At 46.3% G+C, this 25,012-nt stretch overlaps 2 protein-coding genes across 3 annotated transcripts in view; both read left to right on the forward strand.

Moving 5' to 3' along the window:
* The window catches only part of DNAAF11 (dynein axonemal assembly factor 11), an 86,438-nt gene extending 74,289 nt beyond the window's left edge, over nucleotides 1-12,149 (forward strand). For both annotated transcript variants that reach the window (XM_004580733.4, XM_058668468.1), the window contains 2 exons: nucleotides 1,472-1,557; nucleotides 11,978-12,149. In XM_004580733.4, coding sequence (XP_004580790.2) covers nucleotides 1,472-1,557; nucleotides 11,978-12,146 — 255 coding nt within the window. In that variant the 3' untranslated portion in view covers nucleotides 12,147-12,149. The remainder of the gene's footprint in view (nucleotides 1-1,471; nucleotides 1,558-11,977) is intronic.
* Nucleotides 1-25,012, forward strand: part of TMEM71 (transmembrane protein 71) — a 192,513-nt gene that overhangs the window by 130,561 nt on the left and 36,940 nt on the right. The gene's annotated exons all lie outside the window — the stretch shown is intronic.

The following is a 25,012-nucleotide window of genomic DNA, read 5'->3' on the forward strand; positions in this document are numbered from 1 at the left end:
ACTGACATACACAGTTGCATTTTTATAAAACATGATAGTAAACTGTACAGCTGTGCTACCTGCAGATGACTGGCTCTGGCAGCACTGCATGCTGGTGACGTAGAGGAAGGATTGCTGTCTAGGGGTACATATCACTCAGAGCGCCCACCTCCTCGGTTTGAGACAGCAGTGACTTAGTCTAGGATTCAGGCTTCCATTTGCTTATTCATCGTTCACTTCTGGAATGACACACATGGTAAACAGGGAGCTAAGGGCTTTGGGAAACACACCCAGGAATCCCTACTCTAAAGTTAGTTACCCCACAAACTCATTCAATTTCATGTCCAGTGTTCCAACGGAAAGCTCTGGTAAAGCTTGGGTATGAGGGTAGAGCTTAGGGTTGAGGCTACAGCAGGGGTCAAGTTGCATCCCAAATGTGGAACATAAGACCAGTGTACTTGCCCAAGCCAATGGATGGCAGCTGGGTGGTTGGTAACAGGCCTAAGAGTCTAGGCCTCAGCTTCTTCCTGCCAGTTGTATGGGCCTGGATCACAACTGTGCAGCACACCAAGTCTCAGACAGATAACCCTGCTTGCCAGGTCATGCCACTGCCACACAGAAAAACCAGATGAGGGTGGAGAGAGGAATGGATGCCCATTTCATGTCACTCTGCAATTGGTAATGAAAAAGTGGAAAACCCTGGCCTGGGCCGTGGGCCCATGTAGCAGGAGAATGGAATGCTGATGTTCCTCCTGTACACCTCTGAGCAACCTTTGCCTAATACGAGGAGTGTGAGGCCATGGGGGACTGAACAAAACACAGGAAATCCTTAGTGCTGGAGACTTGTGGCCATAGCGCGTGGTTGGAGGTCCATAAGCAATAGCAGTTGCTCTTCCCTCCCCTGCTCTGCTATCCTCCAAGCTTGTCCAGGGGCTGCAGGTCCAAGGGCTCTGTATGGTGTGTGTCTGAAACTGGACTGGTGTTACTTACTGGGCCCTCAGTATGAATACCATTGGGCTTGTTTAGCTTGAAAACCAGTGTTACCAACTGTTTGAATCTAAGAAAGGACCTTTGAGACCATAAACTGATTCCCTAGTTTTACAAAGAAGCTGTGGCTAGGACCAGAATGAGCACTTGAGCTCCCAACCAGGAGTGCTTCTCACTACAATACACCTCACTTGGTGTGCCCTGGCAGCAGCATGCCCGTCACAGCTGGGTCCCCAAAAGAGGTCTGATCGTTTTTTGGGTCTCACGTAATATGTGCTGAGCAAACTTTAATTCACCATATACCTCTGCTTGGGCTTCAGTACTTCCAGGGTTTGCTAGACTGTGTTGTGTATAAGTACAACTTGTCATATAAGCCTTGCTGTAGTGCATAGAGTAGCTTGAAGTTCAACTTTAAATGCATACATACATACATACATGTAATATTTGTAAAGGTACATCACTGAGTAATGCATTGCTTAGTATACATTGTGTTTCTTCTTTACAGGTAGAGGAAGTAATCACAGGTGTTCGACCAACATCCAAGTCTGTGAAAGCTACCTTAGACTGTAGCAAGGAGCAAGGAAACCAGAGGTGAGCCCTCCTCAGGCTGACTCCTTGTTGTCATTTCTTAGAGTGCAGCTTCCAAAATTTTTTAAAGCTTAAAAATGATTCATAGCATGAATGTTCATGTTTGTAACCAGAGCTTCAGGCATTTGCTTTGTAAGGCTTATGATGCCTGGTAAACAAATCTGTGCACACACAGGTCCCAGCTTCTTGGGGTTGTAATAATAAGATTGATAATGTTGACGCCAGCGAGTGCTGATACTTGCCAAGTGCTTGCTCTGTTGGCAGGCACCACTCTGTGTGCCTTACCCAGACAAGACGTGTAATCTTCACAGTCTTTATCCTCACTTTGCAGATGGGAAAACTAAGGGACAGAGGAACTTGGTGTCCCGAAGGTCATGCGGACTTGACATGTTGGGACCCTTGGTCTCAGCTGCCTCCCTTCTGTGATCTGTGATTCACTTCCCAACAGAACTCTCACTCTTTGAAGGGTGTATTTAACCTATTCTCTGTATCCCCTGGCGTTATAAAGCCTCTCTCTGCTTGCTAAGTAACGGTTGGCCATGCTTCCTAATACCCTCTGGACAAAGCCCATCTCCCATGACATCCCTGGAACTCTTTTTTCACAAAGCTCTTCTAATTCTCAATTCTTCTCTAGAATGAGATCCCAATTCTTTCCACTGTCCCTCTACTTACAATTTCCAGATGGTAAGTTCTATTTTGAACTAAGGCAAGCTATCTTTGTGACACAAATTTATATGCTAGAATTAGAAGCATAAAAATACCTGAGCTAGAACTATCTTTGTATCTTCATAATAAAGCAGTTATGTATTTGTATAGCTAAAGACAACTGCTGAAATTTTGCTGAGTTTTGTTTTTAACATGAGGTTTGTTTGAACAACAGGTACAAAATTGAATTCTAACTGAAAAGTGTGTTACTGTTTTTAACCTTGGAAATCCACTTATCTTTCCAAGCTAGATTTCCATTGCAGATACAAGATACAAGGCTATTGAGACTGTCATGAATATTCACGGTTGTAATTAACCCCCAGCAGCATCAACACATGTAAAGAGTCTGAATCTAATTTGTGAGGCATCAGAGGGACCGGAAGGCAAATCATTGCCAACAGTTTGGAGCTGGTTCTCAGACCCCAGGAAAACTATCATTACCGTGATTACACTTGAGAATTCAAGACATCTTAGCACAATTCTTCACAGCAGCGTTTTTCAAAGCCCTTCTTTCTCATCTTGGTAACTGAGGAGTGGTCTCTGCACAGCCCCAGACAGAACATGTATGTGAGGGTCGATTGTTCTGCTCATTGTGCACGGCATCTGAGCCAACCAAACAGCTGCAGATGGAAGCTTTACGTGAAGGACTGAGGGTGAGCAGAGGTGCTGGTTTGAGGGATGAAAGGGCAGATGTGGCATCGCTTCTATCACTGTCAGCCACAGCGGTCCCTTTCTCATGCCAGAGAGCCAGAGTGAGTGTGGCGGAGGGGGAGGAAACACAGGGTGGGATTCTCTTCCTCAGGACTGGAGGACCCACTCTGGTGACCCACTGCGGTGACCCTGTGATGCTGTGGCACAAAGGAAAATGTGCAACTTCCTCACAGTCACAGGTGGTTTGTGAGCACTGACCACTGTGCACAGTCTGATTTTGTCCCCAACACTGCATAACAGGACTGCTATTTCTGAGTTACTTCTGAAGGCCAGAGATATTGGAGTTGCCAAGAGCATGGAAGTAACAAGTAGTGGCATCAGGATTAGAAAAATTCGGGCTCCCCTCCTTCTGTTCATGGAATCATTTGGTGAGCAGAACTTTAAAGTAACCAAAATCATTATGCTTCCTTTTAATGAATAATGTCTTATCCTACAAATCTCCCTACTCTGAGATCATAGATGCAGTCCCTTTTGGGTTTGCCTTTCAGATTTTAAGGTATAATCCATCAGAAATGCATTTTGATTTAAGGTATGGTCACTTAGTATTTTTTCCAGTGTGAGCTCCCAGCTGTCCCAAAATCTCTTACTCAAAAGTGGATCTTTCCTGTGCTTGTCATCAGGCCATCCTGTGCTTGTCATAAGGCCATCCTTGCCATAGATCAAGTCCACTTGTGTCCATGTCTGTTTCTGGATTCTATAGCCTTCAGCTTCCTTTAGGGTAAGCCTGGTTGAAAGTCCTCTAGCTAAGGCTTGAATAACTTGAATATTCTTGGCCCTTCATCCTTCCATATATATGTTGGACTCAGCTTGCCACGTTTCACACCAGCATGTAGTGGAATTATATTTGGAATTAGATATATAGATTTAGAGTGAGAAAAACCATGGTAGTTCGTATCTTTTGTTGCTCACATTTATTTGATGTCTGTCAATTTTATAATTTTTCTCGTTCATTACTTTTTATAGTTTTGACATCTTTGATGCCATTATAAATATATTTTAATATTTTTACTAATTTATGGATTTACAGTTTGTTGTAATAAAGTACACATAACATCAGATTAACCGTTGCAGTCCTTGTAAATGCAAGCAGTTCTGTAGCCTTTGGTGTTGTCATAATGTTTTGTAACCATGTCATTCAGTTTTGTGTTTGACTTGTACTTAGCAACCTTTATCATCACGTCTATTATTTTATTAATTTACCTTGGATTCTTTCAGGTTGCTTGTATACTTGCCAAAAATGATAGCTTCTTTCTTTTCAATCCACATTTGCTTTTCTTTTTTTGTGCCATATTGCACAGGGGAAGGCTCTAGTATATAGTTAACCCAGGAGTGATGGCAGATGTCTTTGTCTATTGACTGCCCCCAGAGGAAAACATTTTGTTGTTTTCCTGTGGCCAAAATATCTCATTTAAGCATAGTTAATGCATTTTAGAATTCATGTTTTCCTACCCCAATTATTACTTCTGTTGTTGATGGTCATGATGAACTGCCTGCTGGACTCCTTCAGGTGCAGTGCAGCTAGGGTACTGCAGAGGAGACTTCGTCCACCCCGAAACATCTTCCCCAGGCCTTGAAGGACCAGTTCCCTGGATTCCAGGTGTGGCTTGTCCACTGCTGCCTCTCGCTAGTAAGAAACCCACCACATGTGGTGCATGGTGTGCACAGTTTCTTGCTCCCCGTATTCGGAGAAGTTGGTAACCACGCAGGGAGACAGAACACACTGAACCGGTGTTGTGCTGCATTGCCATAGAAAGTAGCTTGAACGTTCTCACAGGTCTAGGAGGCCTTTAGCAAGGAATATTAGCACATTCTATAGAACAGACCCATAGGAACACTACCAGTTCACGAGCTATGCCACCAACATTCATGGCTTCCAAGCCCCAGATGCTGTAAATGTGGCAGCATGTGGAAGCAGAAACGCCCTCCTCTGCCCTTCAAAAGCTCCTTTCCTTGATGCCCTGAGGAGCGGGGCAGAGAGGAATTATGATTCACCTGGAAGCATTTTATTCACTTATTTGAAAGGCAGAATGACATAGATAGAAGGACACACACACACACACCCCTTCCATCTGATGATTCATTCCCCTAGTAGCCTAGCAGGGTTTGGTCAGGCCAAACCAATACTCAGAAACTTCATGTGGTTGGCTCATCTAACAGCTGCAAGCTGAGCAGCCAGGCCAGCCTCCATTGCCTCTCAGGGGCTGAAGTGGGTAGTTGGGTCTTGAACAAGGTGCTCTGCCAAATGCGCATGTCCCAGTTTGTGTCCTGCCCCGCCTACCTCTGAGGAGTGCAGAGTATCCTATGTTCTGCTCATCTAACAAGCTTTGACCTCTGTCCTCAAATTCCATACAGTCAGCAAGACCAGAGCACCACCTCAAGTCAGCAGATGGCCTGAGACAGACACCCTCAGAGTCCTGACCTTATTCCTCATGATCCTATCAGAGTTTTCATTGTCTCAAGGACTTCCTAGTATTTTTAATTTTTATTTTTACAAAGATTTATTTATTTGAATTTGAAAAGCAGCGTTATACCGAGAGAAGGAGAGATGGGGAAAGATCTTTTACCCACTGATTCACTCCTCAAGTGGCCACAATGACAGGAGATGAGATGATGTGAAGCCAGGAGACAGGAGTTCTTCCAGGTCTCTCACGTGGGTGCAGGGACCCAAGGACTTGAGCCATCCTGTTCTACTTTCCCAGGGCATAAGCATGGAGCTGGATGGGAAGTAAAGCATCTGGGACAGAAAAAAGTGCCTGTATGTGCTGACACCACAGGGAGAGGCTTAGCCTATAAAGCCATGACGTCAACCCCAAGAACTCTCAAGTGTTAAGTAGGGAATTTGGTCCAAATGTGTTAGCCTACCATGATACGGGGCAGAAACGAGCAGGCTTGTTTCTTTTAAGTTCTTTTTAAAAAAATTCATTCATTTTTACTGGAGAAGCAGGTTTATAGGGAGAGAAAGAGAGAGGGGAAGAGAGATTGAGAGAGAGAGTCCATCTGCTGGCTCCCTGCTCCGATGGCTTCACTGGTTCAAGATAAGCTGGTCCAAAGCTAGGAGCCAGGAGCTTCCTCTAGGTCTTCCATGTGGGTGCAAAGGCCCAAGGACATGAGCTGTCTTCCGTTGCCTTCCCAGGCCATATGCAGAGAGCTGGATCAGAAGTGGAACAGCTGGAATTCAAACTGGTTCCTACATAGGATGCTAACACTGCAGATGGAGGACTGATATGCTAAACGATGGTGCTAACCCCAAGAGCATTCTAGTGTTAAGAGGAGAATTAGTCTAAATAGATAGCCTACCATGTTAGGGGCTGGGGAGAGAGTTGTTTCAAGTTCTTCAATAGAAGGAATCGATGTTTTACACTAGTGATTGAATTTAACTGTTTTGTCTATTTTTCCGTGGTGATGAGTATGTTCCCTGTGCTTCAAAGCAGGCGTATGAGGAAACAAAGGGTCAGTTCTGCCAGTCGGGTTGTGGGAAAGCAGTGCTGAGTATCCACGCTTTGGGCCTTGGTGTTCAGCAGGAACATCAGGGTCAAAGGCCTGTCCCCTTGGTTATGGAGATGCCTGATGTCCCCAGGAGGCCCAGGCTCAGGAGCCCTCTGTTTATTACCCCCTGGGGGTCCTCAGTAATTACATTCCTCCGCTGTAAATTAGCCGATTCCCCACAGGAGCTGAGGTGGGTGAGCTGCATGCAGGCGTGTGCTGACCGTGTTCACTGCTTCTTACCGCAAGCAGCCGTGATGGCCCGTGAGAGATGCCTGGGATTGAGAAAGTCTGTTCTTTTTCAAAGCCAAGGACAACTTAATTACAGTTGATGGATTTAGATAGTCACTTAATTGAGAAATAGACATCACAGCCTTTTAAATAAAAACATAATAATTAAAAGTCGAGCTTTACTTAATAAGGACTGCCAGGCACGTCCTTCGGGACTCTAACTTCCTGTATTAGGAAACATATTCCAAAGTAAAATGTGCCATGCTATAGCAATGACCTTTGTCATCTGTGTTAGTACTGGATGATAACTGTTCCAGGTGATAACCGTGATTATAAAGCTCCATCTCAAGTGGCCAAGTGCATTTAATTTATTTTTTAAAGATTTATTTATTTTTATTGAAAAATCAGATATACAGAGTAGAGGAGAGACAGAGAGGAAGATCTCCCATCGGTTCATTCACTCCCCAAGCAGCTACAACGGCCAGAGCTGCACTGATCTGAAGCCAGGATCCCAGGGCCTCCTCCAGGTCTCCTATATGGGTGCAGGATCCCAAGGCCTCGGGGGCCGTCCTCGGCTGCCGTCCTCGGCTGCTTTCCCAGGTCACAAGCAGGGAGCTGGATGAGACTTGGGGCCACTAGAACATGAACCAGTGCCCATATGGGATCCTGGCACGTGCAAGGCAAGAACTTTAGCCACTAGGCTACCTCACCAGGCCCACAAAGTTCATTTTTAAGCTCTGTAAAACTTCTGGTTTGGTTACAGAATTCCTGATTCATGGGCTGATGTTGGCATTCTTGTCTGTTTGTTCCCATAGGTATATGACACACAGACAGGCCTTATAGAAGGTCATGTTGAGCTGTTGGTAATGGAATCCCTAAGGTAGACTAGAAATAGCATGCTTGTTCACCCCAATAACACAGCCTGGAAATAGATGACGTCTACTTCTAGGGCCCTAGTGAGCATGTTTCACATCCTTTTGGCTTTTCCTTCAGCATCCCTGGTGACCCACAGGGCTTCAGCCAGCGGGAGGGCGGCCATGGAGTTGCCATCTCATGCCTGGACTTTGTTATGATGGAGCATGAGGAGGTTATGGTGGCAGATACAGTCAGTGATATCCTGGAGTTTTCAGGGGAACCCAGATACACAAGGGCCTTATATGACACTTAATTGTAGCTTGGGGGTCGGTGCGGGCAGTGAAGCAGGCAGGGGCCTGGGGTCTGGCATTCCCAGATGCCTTGTAGGACTCCTCCCCTGGGACTAGAATCTCACCTGGCCTGAGAGCAGGGATGTTGCCAAGCAGAGCAGGGAGGATCAGCTGCTGGAGAGGTGCATGCTGCCCTGGCCTGAAGCTGCTGAGTCCTGAGGGCGGCTGCCGGGGACGTGTCCTGCCCGGGAGGGCACTGCTGGGCGAGGAGCACTCCCAGGCCCAGAAGGTTCCAGATGCTCTTCAGGACATGTTTCTCAATTTAATGGCTTAGCATTTTCATTTAAAACTATGTATTTATCTTCTACTGTTACCCACAGAAATGTCCCATAAAGCAAAATAATTCATCAAATTCTCATATGTCTGTATGATATGAGGTAATTCCTTTTTTAAAAAATCATGTTTATTTACTATCAGCCAAAGATGTTTGGGTCAAAATATAAAGTGAAAAAAAAGCAGCTCATAAAACTATAAAACTTATTGTATTGCTTCTAAGCAACATATGTATTTCAAATAATGAAGAGAAAAAAAGACAAGAAAAAACATTCATGAAAACCACCCATCTTTGCTTCTGCTGGGTGCGAGCCTGACCTGCATCCCAGCTATTCACTGGCAGTGACCCCTGCAGGCCTCTGAATTCATCCACATAGCTGAAACAGCTGTTGGGCAAAGTGCGCCCCTGGGGCCTCTGTAGAAACCATCCTCAGGATGATAGTAGGTGCTTTGGCAAAGTGCAGTAACAGCCCTGGTACATTCCAGCATGTGCCCACCAAGGACAGAGGGGGCTTTTAGTTTGCTGTCTCCAGGACCCACAGCCAGTGCATACAGTAGGTCTTCAAGAAGCCCCAAGTTGCAGAGGGGTCAACAAATTGTGATAAGCCATGAAGAGTGACAGGAAATGACATTATCTGTGAAGAAAACCTGGCGGTTTGAACATAGGACACCCTGTTGCCTAGTTATATTTCTATGACACTGAATATAATTAGCAGGTTGTTAAACAGCATTCCCTTACCTTAAAAAAATACCAGCTTTAACTTTCCTAAAAAAAAATACCTTCTCTCACCCCAAGTTCTTGGTTATCCCCAAAGTGAAAAGACAGACGCAGTGGGTGAGGTGCCCCAGTGCTGACTTTGGGGTCCCTGCCATGCACCTGCCGTGCACCTGCAGACTCTGAGCTCCTGGCGTTAGCTACCTCCCCCAGGCATGCCAGCTGACCTTTCTGGTGGTAGCTCTGAAAGATGCCCTCTCCCCCAAGACTGCACTCCTACCAGTCACCCCATCTCTCTCTCTCTCTCTCTCTCTCTCTCTCTCTCTCTCTCTCTCTCTCCCTCTCTCTCTCTCTCACACACACACACACACACACACACACACCCTGAGGGACCTCATTGAGCAGCACAGGCATTTTCTTACCTTCCATCTGCATTTTCTTTCTAGAATGTTCTTCCCCCTCAAAACCCAGCAACGCCCATCCTCCCTCTGAGCCAGATGTCCAGCCTCCTTTCTGTGAGATTCCTTCCATACAGACATTGTCTACACTGATGACTTTGATTTGCTTCCTTCACCTCACTGGCAGAGCCACTGAGATGCCTGAATGCCAAGGCGGGGATAGGCCATGTCCTTCCTTTAGGTTCCAAGCATTGATCATGGCCCAGGACCCCTGAAAGGCAAGAACTGCTGAGCACTGAGCTGAAGAGTCAACGCATGCCCTCACACCGCCCTGTATTCACACATGGTGCTTAGCCCTTACTAAATACACTGCTCTTGGGCTGTGTGAACCTGCTTTGAACCCATGTTTTAAGAATGAAAGCTGCATGGCACAGAGCGGCTGAGTAACCTGCTGAAGAGCTTCCTGGGTAGGAACTGGGTTTCCGCCCTAACCTGGATGCCCTCCTGCCTGGTGACTTCCACTAATAAACTTCGCTTTTCTCATTTCCTGGGAGTGAATGAGAGTAAAGAGGGCCTTGCTGTTGTTGGGTCACAACTGGCTTCAGAGCGAGTTGCCAACTTGGATTACTTCTTGGGTCGACGCCATCTTCTGTGTCAGATGCCAGCAAGAGAGAAGCTGCTGGTGCTCTGCGTGCAATGCCTGAGTCCTGCGATAGCTCTGGATGCAGCTCCCAGCCGGCCCGTTTTCCTGTGTGCACCTGGCTGACTGCCCCTCTCTGCCTCGGTCTGGGTCAGAAGGAGGTGACACTGACATCATCCAAGTGTTGGAGGACACCAGGGTGCAGCCTGGGGCGCAGCAAGGACAGTGTGTTAGTCATTCCCAACAGGCCTCACTAGGCTGCACTCATCACTCAGATTTCTTTCCACCAAAGCACATGAGCAAAGGAAAAATCCAGCAAAAGCCAGGCACAAGCTTCAGGGTCCTGTCCCCATGGAGTCACGTCAGAGCACACCGCACTTCCTCCGGTCAGTGTGCAAGTCTGGCCGGCAAGGAGGCTCCTTTGAGACTGCGTTCTCAGGATTTTCCCTGGTTCTCATAGACACCCTGTGCCCAGCACATCCCAACCACGCACCCTCCTCAGTGTGTTGCCCATGCACAATGCGAGCCACTGCGAGTTACCCTTTTAGAAGGGCTGTGTTTCTTGTTGCTGTGGGAAGCCTGAGCTTACTGCAGCCCTTCTGGAGCCTGTTCAGCACAGCCCTTCACTGCACATCCACCCCCACCCACGTCCTTAGGATGCTATGATTTCCTGGGCGTTAATGATCTTCACACCCCGTCTCCTGTTCGGGAAATGTACACACCCACTCTGACTGTTTCTTCCTTCAGCAGCGGGCATAGTTTATCGTGTCCAGTCTAGATCTTCAAACTGTACTGCTTTGTACTCTTGGTACACTTCACACTGTTCTCAGCAGGTCTGTGTATGTGAAAATACTAAGAGGAATTAAAAATGCATGGATTACAGAAAGGAGGAGCCAGGATTGCAAAGACAATATAGTTCATGTTTTCCAAGAGAATAACACTTTTCGCTTCTGAACAGAAGGAGCCTGCTGGAGGGTTTTGTCAAAGGACAGGCTTGAAGCTCCTGGGTAAGACTGATTGTGATTTTCTTTAGGCCAAAGATAATTTCTTATATGATTCCATTGCTCCTCCCAATAGAACAATAATGTATTTCTTTAATATTTATCCAGTGTTGCTGTATGACAAGGATATAAGGTGCAAAAAGCAAAAGCTTCACCTCAGTGATGCCAGACAAACAAACCAAACTGAATTGCTTACCTGATGACCTCACAGGTTCTGTGTTGGGGCATGACCCCTCCATCAGATGTCACCAGCAACCCTGTCTGCTTGCACAGCCCGTGACAGCCCTGCAGCTTACCACTGTGCCTTCAGCACAATAGGTGGCTAACATATATCTGTTGAATGAATTAATGAATCACAAATGGTGCCTTAATTTCAAAATAGTTGGCTAATTATGGAAGTCACTGGGGGAACTTTGAAGGCATACAGATCATTGTGTCCTGCTCCATGTCTGCTGGCTCAGAACTGCCAGGAAAGCCCCTCATGGACTTGGTCATGGACAGTTTTCTGTAAGACCGTGACACTGGGCATCACTGGCCCATCAGGATTCTTCCTGTTGTGTTTCATGCACTGGTAGCAGAAGTGGTTGGAGGGGTGGGGAGGCATGGGCAGGAGCTGGTAATTGGTATGCACCTGAACTTGTAGTCTAAATGCCCCCATTGCAGGTTGCGTTGTGCGGATCATCCGGGCCCCAAAGCCTGATTAGCTGGCATCAGGAGGAAGGCCTGCCTAGAGGGAGGTTCTTGTTAATCCTGGCTGCTGAATGCTTTTATTATCCAAACATATCCTAAACAGGCTGAGTCTCCCTCCTGACCTCTCCCAGCTGCCTGTATCTCCCCACATCCCTGAAGCACTTTCTAACACTTTTTTCCTCTCTGTGGTTCACAATCTTGTTTCTACAAAGCTCCAAGCATTGGAAGCCAGAGGCCAACTGTCTCCTGTTTATCCCTAAGCTGGGAGGATGGCACTCATATGTGTTTTCTGGAGAAATTAGTGACTGGGCTGAATTGATTTGAACCTTTTTAAATTATGCTTTTGATTTTAGAGTTTTTTATTCTTCCAGGAGCAAGAACATTGAGAAGCTGGAAGTAGATCCGAGTAAGCATTCCTTCCCTGATGTGACCACCATAGTTCAAGAGAAAAAGCATCCACCCAGAAGACTGAAATCCGAACCCCAAATCCAGGAAGACCCAGGCTTTGAAGATAACCCTGAAGTGCCTCCATTGATCTGAAACCTGAGCTCCCGCAGGCTGGTCTTGCTGGATGCTGTGTGTTTGTTTGTCTGTGTGTGTGTGGTCATCACTTACTGGAGAAACAGTTACTCATCACAGCTACTAGCCAGGTGTTCCTTACTTCAAACAGTGATATTCTTAAACACATTTAAAATTAAAACACATCATTAAATATGCCTTAACTCAATCCTTTGTCTATAAGAAAATGCTGGTCAGAGAAAATGCTCAATAAAATCATAGGATTGTAATAGAAATGTTGGTTATAAATCACAGGACTGCTTGCTTACGCAATAAGAGCAGTAGTTCGAGTTGTCTTTCCATAGCAATCTGCTTTCTCTGGTGCCGTGGCATCAGGGAGAGATTCCCTGGGACATTATACCTTCATCGACAATAAAGGAATAATTCTTGACTCGTAGTTCTGTCTCCTGATGAAGTGTATATGGCAGCTAGTATAGTGTTAGCCGTTCACTCAGAGTCCCTCTTCCTCCTCTTCCTCTTCTCCCTCCTCCTTCCTCTTTTACCTCAGCTACTCCCCCTTCTCATCTTTTTCCCCTTTTCCCCCTTATCCAACTCTTCCTCCTCTAGTTCCTTCTTCATGTGTAGTTTGACCTCTTCTTTATCTAGAATATTACTAATTCAGTATTTCACATACACTGTAGGAAAAATTTTTGTCACTCAGAACACAATATACCCATGTTTAAATCCAGCTTGCCCAAATATGCTTTCCAGAAATGCTTAGGTACAACTTCAAATGCTAGCAAACTGCTCTGTGCATCAGTGGGCTTAGATTCGCTCTGTGCCCTCCCTGAGGTCCTTGGGTGTGGTGCTCAGTCCCCAGGGTACCCGGACTGGGAAGTGCAGATGTGGGGCCTGGTTGGAGTGGGCGATGGAGATGCTGATCTCCGGCAGTGAGCTCTCCCTGGAGCAAGTGGCTACGGAAGCCTGAGCCCAATACCTCAGTCACTCATCGGCTTGCCATTTCAAGTACGATCTTTTCTACCCACAGGCAACTCTTGTCCTGTGAAGGTATTCCACAGGAGACCCCATCAGAGGACAGATCAGTGCCCTGTCCCTGCCTGACACTGCACTGTGAGCCTGCAGCCCTCCGAGCTCACTATACCTCCTGTTATAAAGCTAGCCTACACTGGGTTTTACTGTAGTAATAGAAAGCAACTAACACAAGTAGTGTGTTTGCCAGGATGGGGGGTATCCCAATGCATAAAAGCTACCATACCAGGGTGATAGTAGCTGTAAGGGGACAGAGCAAGGGGAACGGGCTTAGGAGGGACTTTTGCAGCCAGTGTCTTTTTTTTTTTTTTTTTTTTAGCAAAGTTTCCAACAGAAAGCTCTGTTAAAATAAAAATGTATGTCAAGAAAACTGAGTCACAATAACTCTGACGGCTGGAAGGAACTGCTGGTAGGAGTGCAGTTTGATACAGATGTGCAAGGAGATGGCAGTGCGGGTGCAGAAGGAAGGAGCCCACAGAGAGGCTGGTGTAGGAGCTCAGTCAGAGTCCATGAAAGGCCTGTGGACATTCGCCACTCTGCCATGACAGTTGCCTCTTGTTAGCTGCTACCCTTGGGGCCCGTGGTCAAGCTGCTGGTGGTTGGGTTTGTGGCCAGCCTTAGCCAGAGCACTTAAAGGAGGGAAGACGGGATTAGGGTTGAGTGGAGGAGAGCCAGGGCAGGCTCTGTGGCCTGCATCCTTTGCTTACTGGATCTGACGACTGAACGTAAAACCTTCTGCTTTGGTTTCACTCCCTGAGCATTGTGCAGGCTCCTGGTCGCTCTCACATGGGAATCACACGCAAGTGAGGATTCTTGAGGAGAAAGTCCCAACCTTGGCTTAGTTGACATTCGTTCAGCCTCACAGAACTCAGCTACTTCCACATAACGTCAGAGCACAATTACGAGTTTGCCTGATGCAATTATGTGGCAAATAACCAAAGGTGCGTAGTTTGGAGCCCTACTCCCAATGTAATGGTATTTGGAGCTGGGCCCTGTGGGAGAAACTTGGGTTTAATTGAGGTCATGTGCATGCAGTCTTCAGAAAGATTTGTGTTGTGATGCATGAAGGACCTCAAGGAAAGCTGTTTCGGCCACCGGAGAACACAGAAGGTAGCTGGAGTCTTCGTCAGGGAACTTGGGCAGCTGGCACTTGAACTTGTGCTTGCTGCATGCAGAACCACACAGGGAATTTCTGGTGTCTGTCGCAGAGTCTGTGCTACTTCTGCTGGCAGCCCAGGCTGGCTCGGTCACTATTCCTGCCTGAGAAGAAGAGGCGCCACACTCCATTTTGGTGTTGTGTGAATTAAATATTATGTTAATGAAGTTAATCACCATGAACATATCTTAGAAGGGCAAAAAGCAAAGAGGAAGTATTTGGGTGGAATTTGTAGTGAGATAGCTGTTTATATGTGAATATGTGTAAATACACACATGTATATTCATATCAAATCCAGGAAGCCGTTCCATCCCCGGCATAGTGTTGTAGCCAGACACGAGATTGCATAAACAGCAACTGTTCTGGTGTCCTCTGCCACTGCTCATTCCATGTTACCTTTCCCTGAGCATGCGACTCAACTGATGGCAGCTCCTGGCCTGGTGTGTGACTCTGTCTTTGTCCTTACAGATTCTATGCCAATAACATGGCTTTCTGGTTGAAAGTTTTGCTTTTGCTCTCATTATAGAACTCAAAAGCACAGACAGAGGTGCAGAAAGCAGGCTGCGTGCGTTACATTCCCCTTGCCTCTGCCCTGCCCAGGACCCCCTCCATAGCAGGCATTCCGTTGTCCTGACCCAGCGAAGTCTTTCAGTCACTGTACTTCATTTTTTTTCTTTCCTTCTTTTTTTTTTTAAATTTTATTATTATTATTGTCATTTTATGATACAGTTCCATAGGCTCCTGGCATTTCCCTTATCTCCTCCCCTATTCCCTCCCCCCCCACCTAGTTCCTCTATATCATTACTAAAGTATAGTTCTTCATACACAGTTATATGTCCATCATTGTGGGATGGACAATGGCAGAGAGTCCAGCATCCTATTGTCAAGATATAGTGAACAGTTGCATTGTAAGTCCATCTTTGGAAGTAGAAATCCATACCACACTACATCTTCACATCTGAATGTTAGTCTCCATTTCATAGCTACTGTACATTCTCTTAAATGAAAAACCACAAAACAAAATCAGCAATAGGAAGAAAAATAGAAATTTACAATGCCATGACGTTAAATGACATGTTGCTAGATATGACAGTGTCCATTACACAACTACTATAGATCCCCTTAAATGAAAAGCCACAAAATAAAATCAACATCAGGGAGAAAAAAGAAATTAACAACACCAAGAAGTTAAATAACAAAATGAAGAAATGCTACTAGCTGAAGAAATGAAAATCAAGAACCTTCTTGAAGAAAATGATGCTACTGTATGATCTATGAGTCATTGAATGATTTCACCAGAAGAAAGTGTTTTGAAGAGATGAAACTAACAGAAAACAACAAAACCCATGTGATAGAGTTTCCACCAATTTTTGTTGGTCAAATGTGTCTCTTCTAGACAATAAATAGATGGGTTTTGTTTTTCAATCCAGTCTACTAAGCTATGGCGTTTGATTGAGCTTAAGCCATTTACACTCAGAGTTTAATATGTATGGGTGGTACTTTGGTCCTGTCATTTTAGGGATGGGTTGTTCATTGGTTTAGTCTTCTGTTGTCATTTTACTGGGATGTTCTTCCCATTTGCCTTTGGTTTTGCTGGGTGCTATTCCTCTTCTCTGTCAAGAGACCATCTTGAAGTATCATTTGTAGGGCAGGTTTGGAAGAGGCAAATTCTTTTAACTTTTCTTGACTGTGGAAGAATTTTATTTCATTTTCAAAGACAAAAGAAAGCTTTGCTGGATATGTTATCCTGGGCCAACAATTTTTTTCTTTTAGAATCTGGAATATGTCCCTTCATTCTCTTCTTGCCTGTGGAGTTTCCTGTGAGAGATCTCCTGTGAGCTTAATTGGCATTCGTTTATATGTCAATTGATTTTTTTCACATGCACATTTAAGGATCTTTTCCTTATGTTCAATTGAAGAGAGCTTGATGATCATGTGCCTTGGTGAAGATTGCTTTTGATCAGGCCTGTTGGGAGTTCTGTGTGCCTCTTGAATCTCGTTTCCCAATTCTTTCTCTAGATTAGGGAAATTTTCCTTTATTATTTTATTAAATACATCTGCAAACTCACCTTCTTTTTGCACCTTCTGGGACTCCCATAACTCTTATATTTGGCCTCTTAATAGTGTCTTTCAATTCTTGAATACTTTTTTTGGCCTGATCCAGCTGTGCTTCCAGTTTTTTGTTTGCTTCGCCCTGATGACAGGAAATATCTTCCAATTCTGAGATTCTTTCTTCTGCTTGCTTCATTCTGTTTTGGAGACTCTCCATTGTACTTTTAATTTGCTCTACTGTGTTCTTAATTTCTGCTATATCAGCCTTGATTTGCTTTATTGCTTCCGTACATTCTTTGAACTCTTGTATATGTTTCTCAGTGTTGATCAGAAGCTTTAAAATGACTCTTATGGATTCTGTGTGCCCCATTTTCTCAATGTCTTCCTCAATTAACCCTGGGATAGGCATAGGGTTTGGCTCCTTTGAAAGGGAGTTTTCAGTAATATTCATTGTGCCTTTGTCTCTTCTTTTGCTCTTGGTCATTGCACTTGTGGTTAGCAGAGTCTTGTCCTTGGGGCAGGTTTCTAAGCTGTGTCACCCACAGGTCTACAATGAGATTTTGCTTATTGCTGTTGGTACACAACTTTTTGTTTGCAGCCACTTGTGCCATAACCTCCAGCGAGTTCCAGGTCTGGGTTCTTATGTTAGATTTCCACCATGGTCTCCGTAGCCTCAGCTCGTGGTTCACTACTGTCCTCCTCCTGGTATACCGTGCTGAGGCTGGACTGTTGTCTCTGTAACCTTTCTCCCACTGCCGGTTGGAGCAGGTCCCAGGATTAGAGAGACACCAGGTGTCCTATATAGCTAGGTTGTTGGTGGCTCTGATCTTGTTGGAACCTGTTGGCTGTTAGGTCTGGGTGCCACACGGACCTATTTTGACCCGTATGATGCCACAGTCGGTATTATTTTCCTGTGGGACCAGTGTGATTCGCTGAACTCAGTGAGTTCTCACGAGCTCAGCACATGTGCAGTTCACTGTTGTCCCCTGCAGTCGTAAAGCTATTGCCACAGTGTACAAAATGTCACCTGATGTACCACTACTAGAGTTCTTGATCTGCTGGCTGTTAGATCTGAGGGCTACCCAGATGTGTCTTGGGTGGAACCTGAGGAATCCTGCATTGCTGCAGTTCACTGAGTCAGAAATGAGTTCACTCCCAGCTCAGAGTATGTTCAGTCCTTTCCCTTGCCTTTGCCTCCTTACACAAAATGGTGCCCAGTTTGGCTCTAGGGGGCTGACTGGGCTGTGAAATCTGCCCTGTTCTAGCACTGTCTGTCTGGGATCTGCTGCTCTGTCTCTGCTCCTGGTCAAATCAAACGGGCCAGCAGGACGGACGGTTCTTTGTCTTGGTTCACCTCCCAAACTCCCAGTGAAAGTCCCTTCCCACCTGGCTGCTGGTGGAGTTCAGATCGCAGTTAGCTGAATGCAGCTCTCATATCGGTCACTGCAACACCACACCGTTGTGTCCGCTGCTTTCCTGTGTCTTTCATTCTCAGGTACCCTTCTGCTGTTGTTTTGTCCTTTCTTATTTCCTGGAATATGTCCTCTCTGCTTCATCCTGATTAAATATTTTTCCATCCGTTTAAACGTGTCCTTACCCTATTCTGCCATTTTGATTCTCCCTCTGTACTTCATTATTTGCCTGCTGATTCACTGGCATGAAAATCCCAAAGTGATCAGATAGGCCACTAGTTCCATCTAGAAGGCAGCACTGAAAGCTAAGTGGTGCACCCTAAGGTGGGTAGCAAGTACAGCCAGAAGGGGTTTCTTTTCCAGTGACTTTGGGCCATGTTTTCAATATGCAATTTCCTTATTCAAGGCAACAGAAGTCCATATGACAATGTTTTCCGAGGAAATTTAATGTGTGGAAATTACTCAGTTCCTTGGGAATTATAAAAAGGAGTCTTAGAGTTAGGAGCCGAGTGAAGGAGGGGATCTTTGGAGACAACTGGTTATAAGATCCTTGCATGGAGGCTGACACTGTGACACAGCACACCATTCCTCCGTCTATGATGCTGGTATCACAGTGGGCACCAGTTGGTGTCCTGGCTACTCCACTTCAATCCAGCCTGAGACAGCAGCAAAGGATGGCTCAAGTCCTTGGGCCCCTGGACCAAAGTAGGAGATTCAGAAGAAGCTCCTGGCTCCTGGCTTTGGAGCAGCTCAGCTCTGGTCATGTGGCCTTTTGGTGAGTAAACCAATGGATGTTGGTGCTTCTCTTTTTGTAAAATTTACCTTCCAAATAAAAATAAAATCTTGAAAAAGATCTTTGCATAACCTCCAAGAATCTCCAAGGGCCAAGATGGGTAAACGCCTTCAAAGAGAGCTGTTCCCTTTCAGTGAATCCAGCTGTTGTTTGGGGACTCCTATGTTGTAGCCCAGGCTTCAAGAGAGAGGTTAAGGTGTCCTCTTAGAGAGCTTTGCAGGGTGTTCTGAAGTCGAGTTGGTGAGTAACTCATACTGGGGTCTGGTCCTGCTAGGAAAATTCATCCAGGCAGCCAAGGATGGGTTGTGCTGACTGAGTGGAAGAATCCCGGGCCTCAGGGTGGCCAGCTTTTCCCCTGGAAAGTACAGCCTGCATTTGTCTCTGGCACTGTCCCTTTGACAGGGCCTGGCAGGGTTAGGCTGGGTGTTGGCTGCTGGTTGCTGGAAGCAGAGGAAGAAATCTCAGGGGACTGGCTAGGACCTGGAATGTGGCATACAGGGCAACAGGAGATTCTATGAGGAGGCCATGGAAGGGAGTAAAGTCAGCTCCATGCTTCCCCCAGCTGGGCAGAGCAGACAGCCTGAGCAAGCTGGGTAACCTGTGCTAGTCAGACCCAGGAGTTGGACTGAGATGAAGGGAAGGTGCGACCTGCAGGGTCCAAAGGAGGGATCCCAGTGATCAAGAGAGAATCTGGTGGCCAACATGAGGGAAGGGAGAGAAATCACATCATTACCCCCTGCTTTACAGGTCCCCCACCTCAGCACTGTCAGGAGGGAAACTTCGTGCCAGGGTTTTGACTCTCAGGACCATGAACCTCTGCCGGTGAGGGCTTGCCACTGCCAGCAGGAGACGCCGGTGGGCACCCCTAGATCCCATGACCCTTTGCCTATGAGGGCTTGCCCATGCCAACAGGAGATCCTGGCGGGCAGAGCCATGGGAATTTTTAGTATGCTTGAGACACTAGGACCCAAGGAGAAGTGCCTCCTGCCTCATACTTAGGAAGCCTGCCCTCCATGTGACAGCTGGGGCCACCACATTCAGCATGTGTCTGTCACCCTTTGCAGACTGTCACAGCTTGCTTGACACATTTGGATGGAAAGTGCTACCCTGGCTCCAAGTGACACATGTCAGGCCAATGTGTCTGCCACTCTGCGACAGACTTAGGCTAAAATTAGTGGTTCTTTGATACATGGATCCCCTCATTAACACTGCTTTCATCTGGGCTGGCGTTGCCTTGAACTAAGAGGACAGCTTCAGCCTGCCCAGTTGCTGGGGCCTTGGCATTCATATGCAGGTCCTGGGGGTAGGAGCTGTGTCAAGTGCCTGGGGGATTCTCTGCTGCTAATCCTCCTCCTGCCAAGGACTTGTCTGCCTCCTGCATGGCACCAAGGCCAATTACTCAGGGTAGCCCCTTTGGCTCCACTGTCGTCTCCCTGGATCTTGGGTCCATTCCCACTGCTCCTGCAGCCAGAACTCTACCAATGACCTCTGTGGTCTCTTTGCCAGACCTTCGTTGGGTCTGAAGCTGCTGCACTCCGGCCCTAGATGTCTCTCATGTGCTCCATTGTGAAGGTCAGGGTCCTCTTCTGTACCTTTTTCTGCCTCTGCTGGGTTTTGTTTGGTGGACCCACCTTCCCGTCGTTCACATTAGGAAATGGTATGGCTTCTTCCGAGGTTCAGCACTCGTTATCAACTCTACTCTGTTAACTCTGCCTAAAAACATGCAGGCACTCAAACAAAAACTCCACTCTTTTCCAAGCCTATTTCCTGTTTGTGTTCAACTACCCTTTACTATGAAGTCAATGCTAGCTTGCCCAGTTCAGCTTCCCCTTTTAAAAACTCCTGTGACTGCTGCCTGGGTGTGAAGTCTGAGCTCTCTGATTCCAGGTGCAGCCTGCCCCATGGCTCCCGCTCCCACTCTCTGCCTGCATCCACAGCATTGACTCATTGGCGCTCCAGAGAGGCAGTCATGGATATACCATCAATGGTGCGACTGATCCAAGGTGGACATGAACTTCACTCATGGTTGGATAGGAGGAAGATGGCATAGCTGGTGCCCAAAGATGGTATACAGGCCCAGCCAACACAAGAGAGAGCAGGTCCTAACAGGGCATGAATGACTTTATGTGAACATCATCTGAGGAAGTAATTAAACGTTAATGTACCAGTTTTAGAGAGAAGTAAAATTTGTCATGATGGGCCATGAACCTTGCTCAGCTAGACTGAGAAAATGCACCAGAACACTCAAGCCCCTGAACGAAGAGCTGCTCTGTTGATTCTGCTCAGAGCCACCCCTGGGTTACATAGTCCAGGTGCTGATTCCAGTTACTACTGCTGCGTAACTAACCAGCCTGTACTTAGTGACACCAAAAAAACCAACCACTGGGTCCTGCTCCTGGTTTCTCTAGGTCAGACACATTGATGGCACAATGGGGGAAGGTTCATCTTTTCTATCTTCTGTCTGGGTCCTCAGCTCAGAAGATGCGAAGCCCAGAGCCAACTTGAAATGTGCAGTCATATGCCGGGTGCTGTAGTGACGGCAGAGTCTGACTTTGGGCCAGATCGCAGCTGCTCTGACACCTACACATGACCTTGACGGCTGCTTGAGGCCTCCTCAATGCATGGCTACTAGGTTCAGAGAGTGCATCCAATGAGAACAGTGAAGAGATAGATGTATGGCACTTGTGTTCAACCACCCTTTACTAGCCGTGGGTATCACCCTCCTTCCTCTACCACAATCCACCCATCAGGACAAATCAAAGGCCTGTCCAAGCTGAAGGGAAGAGGATACAATGCCTGTCTCTTGCTGAGGGTATGGAAAAATTCGAGAAGAGCATGAGGGACAAGAAAAAAATGTCAGAAAATCTAGAAACCATAGTCTTCCACAACACTCTCCTATGACCTTGACATTACCTGCTCACAAAGAAAGTGGAATATGATTTCCTTCCTGTCCCAGAATAAATAAAAGATGCAGGCAGTGGAGAGGGCAGGTGCATATGGAATTTCACCCTAGGACTGCTTTGATAGCCTATACTACTGCCTGCCTCTCCTTCCTTTGTGGGGTGAAAAGGGCAAGAGTGCCAGAGTTCTTCCATAAATTCAGATGCTTACAAACCAATGCAAGGTCAAGTGAAGTCCCTTAAAGGCAGGTTATATGGGGCCCGGCGGTGTGGCCTAGCGGCTAAAGTCCTCGCCTTGAAAGCCCCGGGATCCCATATGGGCGCCGGTTCTAATCCCGGCAGCTCCACTTCCCATCCAGCTCCCTGCCTGTGGCCTGGGAAAGCAGTTAAGGACGGCCCAATGCATTGGGACCCTGCACCCGCGTGGGAGACCCGGAAGAGGTTCCAGGTTCCCGGCTTCGGATCGGCACGCATCAGCCCGTTGCGGCTCACTTGGGGAGTGAATCATTGGACGGAAGATCTTCCTCTCTGTCTCTCCTCCTCTGTGTATATCTGGCTGTAATAAAATGAATAAATCTTTAAAAAAAAAAAGGCAGGTTATATGGTAGCTCAGAATGATCAAATTGGGTCTCATTTAATGTTCATGCAGATAAATATAGAACGTTATAATGTTCTTCTGTGTTTCTTTGAGAACAACACAAGTATGTGATGCTACATTTACCTATCTATTGGCTAACAGGTTTTGTCTGGTAGTACCTTGGCATTCTGCCTAACATAATCCAAGTTGCCCAAGGTGTCCAAAAGTGAGTTCATCTGCGATCACAGCCAGAATCTGTATTACTCTGCTTACTGTTGCTATAAAAAGATACCCAAGGTTGAATACCCTACAATGAAAAAAGATTGACTTAGCTCACAGATCTGGGGACTGAAGTCCAGAATCAGGGGACCCCATGGATTTGGGCTCTGGTGAGGGCCATATGAAGCATGGCATCCCAAAGGGGGCCTAGAAAGAGACTATGTGGCAGGAGAGGAAGCTGGTAAAATTCGAGCCCCAAACTCATCCTTAACAATAACCTTCATCCTTAGGAGTTTCCTCCCATTCAGAGACCAACGTTAACTCCTTCTGGGCTGTACAATACATAATGACCTCACATGAAGCCCCATCAGAGATTTCTCTACCTCTTAATCCTGCATCAATGGAGACAAAAATCTCCAACACATTAACTCTTGGGAGACAAACCACATGTGGAACCATGGCCTGGCCTTAGCTCATATTCCCTGACTGTCAACTTTCTGGACAGCAAAGGATCTGCAGTTCATGTTGCTTGGATGTTCCTGGGGCATCTTTTATGGTGCCCATAATCCTTTACCCACCTATCCATTGCCTGCAGGCTCCAGGCTCCAGACTCCAAGCTCTAGGCGTCAGGCTCTGCTGTTTTTTCTGGACTGTGCCCCACATCCAACACCCCAGGGCTCTGGCCATGCTCATGCATCCAACAATGGCGTGTCATCCTTTACCACAAGGAATTCTAGATCACTTCTTTGGGGGCCCAAGACTTTAGAGTATGTTCTGTTCTGCCTGGATTAACACTGTTCTTTTCTATCTTGTGTGTAGGGGCCAAGAACATTAGTTGACAATAACTTTTCTTATTCCTGCCATTTCTTCCTCTGGTGCAGATTATGGGCACCCCGAAGCAAGGGGTTCACAATGACAGTACTGGTGATGGAGCATCTGCCACCTGTGGTGCCCACCCACCCTCAGAGTTGAAATACACACTGGATGTCCAACAAGTTTCAAGGGAATCTTTCAAAAGCCACTCATGATGCCCAAGCTCTCATGACCTAGTTGCCTCTTATAGTTATATCTTGGGTCCCTGTTATGATAGAATAACAGGTTAAGCTGCTATCTGTGATGCTGGTAGCCCAGATGGGAGTCAATTCATGTCCTGTATACTCCACTTCTGATCCAGTTCCTTGCTAATGGACTGAGAAAGGCAGCAGAAGATGGCCTAGGTGTTTGGTCTCTGCCACCTATGTGGGAGATTTAGATGAAGCTTCTGGTTCCATTCTGGCTTGACCAGCAAATGAAAGTCCCCCGTCTTCCTCTTTCTCTCCCTTCCCCCCCCCCCCCCCGGTGTGTGTGTGTGTGTGTGTGTGTGTGTTCTCTATCTTTGCAACTATTTCACATTAGAAGAATAAATAAATACTTTAAAAAGGGTTCCCAGCTCTCAACACCTTTGCATTGGGATCCCATTGCCATAGCGACTGGTCTATGAGTGCCCAAGGCTTTGATTCTAGCCTCAAACAAATACAGATCTTGAGAAACGTCCATCCACAAGGGAGACTTATACTGGGTCTCCAGCTCCTTGCACTAGACTGCCCCAGTCCCAATCATTAATCCTCGGGCAGGTGGGACGCCAGCAGAGGGGGAACTCTCTGTTTCTCATTTTGTTCTTTTTCCTAAATTAGTTGATAATTTCTTCAATTAAGCTTGTTTAAAATGTGAGGAAATCACAGATACATTTGGGTCATCTTGAGGGACAGAGTGGGTCAGCAGAGGAAAGATGGGAGAGAGAAATGTTTTGCCTTCCATCCTGTGTCCGCAGGAAGTGACAGCTTCACTCCTTATTGCCAGGCTTCTTATCACCCCCAGGATCCAGGTGAGAGAAGATACCTCCTGGGGGAGGGGTCATTTGATTGACAGGCAGATGAGAATACATAGGGTGAGGGGAGTGTCGCTGCCAACATGCGACCCTAAGCTTGCTACCTAACTGTCTCAAGATTTCTAACCCTGGATCTTAAGGATTGCTGAAGGATTCTGATTCATCAAGTCTTCTCTAGCTACTTCCTGCTGATCGGGGCATAGGGCTCGCCAATTCCAGGTCCGGCAATCTTTCCCCTTCTCCGCTGATGGGTCCATCTGCCCAGCACGGGAATTTCCAGCAATACCTGTGGCTGTGTTCCCGGGATTGTCACCATTACTCTAAGAAGTTTTCAGCTTCTGAAACAGGCATATTTCTCATTCACATGAGCAAACTTGCAGGGAAACAAGTTGTGTATGGAGTACTCTTTGGGAGGGGCAGATTTACTGTGTGCCCCTGTGCAGGTGGTAAAACCTTGTAGCTTGAACATACAGACTTTAATGTAGTGTCCCTCTTAGTGAACAGTCAATTGTTTGAGTGTTGGTGACAGAATCCATTGATCATCTCATAGGCTCCTTCCTGATCTAAAACTATGTTCTGAGGCCTGTTGCTTGTTCATGAGTGCTTAAGATGGAGCATTCACAGAATTGGGTACTTACTGTAGAAACTGGCTTGAAGAGAAAAGATTACCAAATTACCTAAATAAATTATCATTTTTTAAAATTAGCTTCTTATGACTACATCTTCCAATATTTTATTAGAAGAACTTACTAAGGCATTCTATCAATAGCAGCTTCCAGAGAAGAACAAGAGATGATGTAGGAAAAAAAATAAAAAAAAAACTGCATTAAAGTTCATCTTTTTGCCTTATGAGGAGGTTATTTAAGATCTTCAGTCAGTTTA

This window comes from Ochotona princeps, chromosome 9 (assembly GCF_030435755.1).
Source record: "Ochotona princeps isolate mOchPri1 chromosome 9, mOchPri1.hap1, whole genome shotgun sequence".
Taxonomy (NCBI): Eukaryota; Metazoa; Chordata; class Mammalia; order Lagomorpha; family Ochotonidae; genus Ochotona; species Ochotona princeps.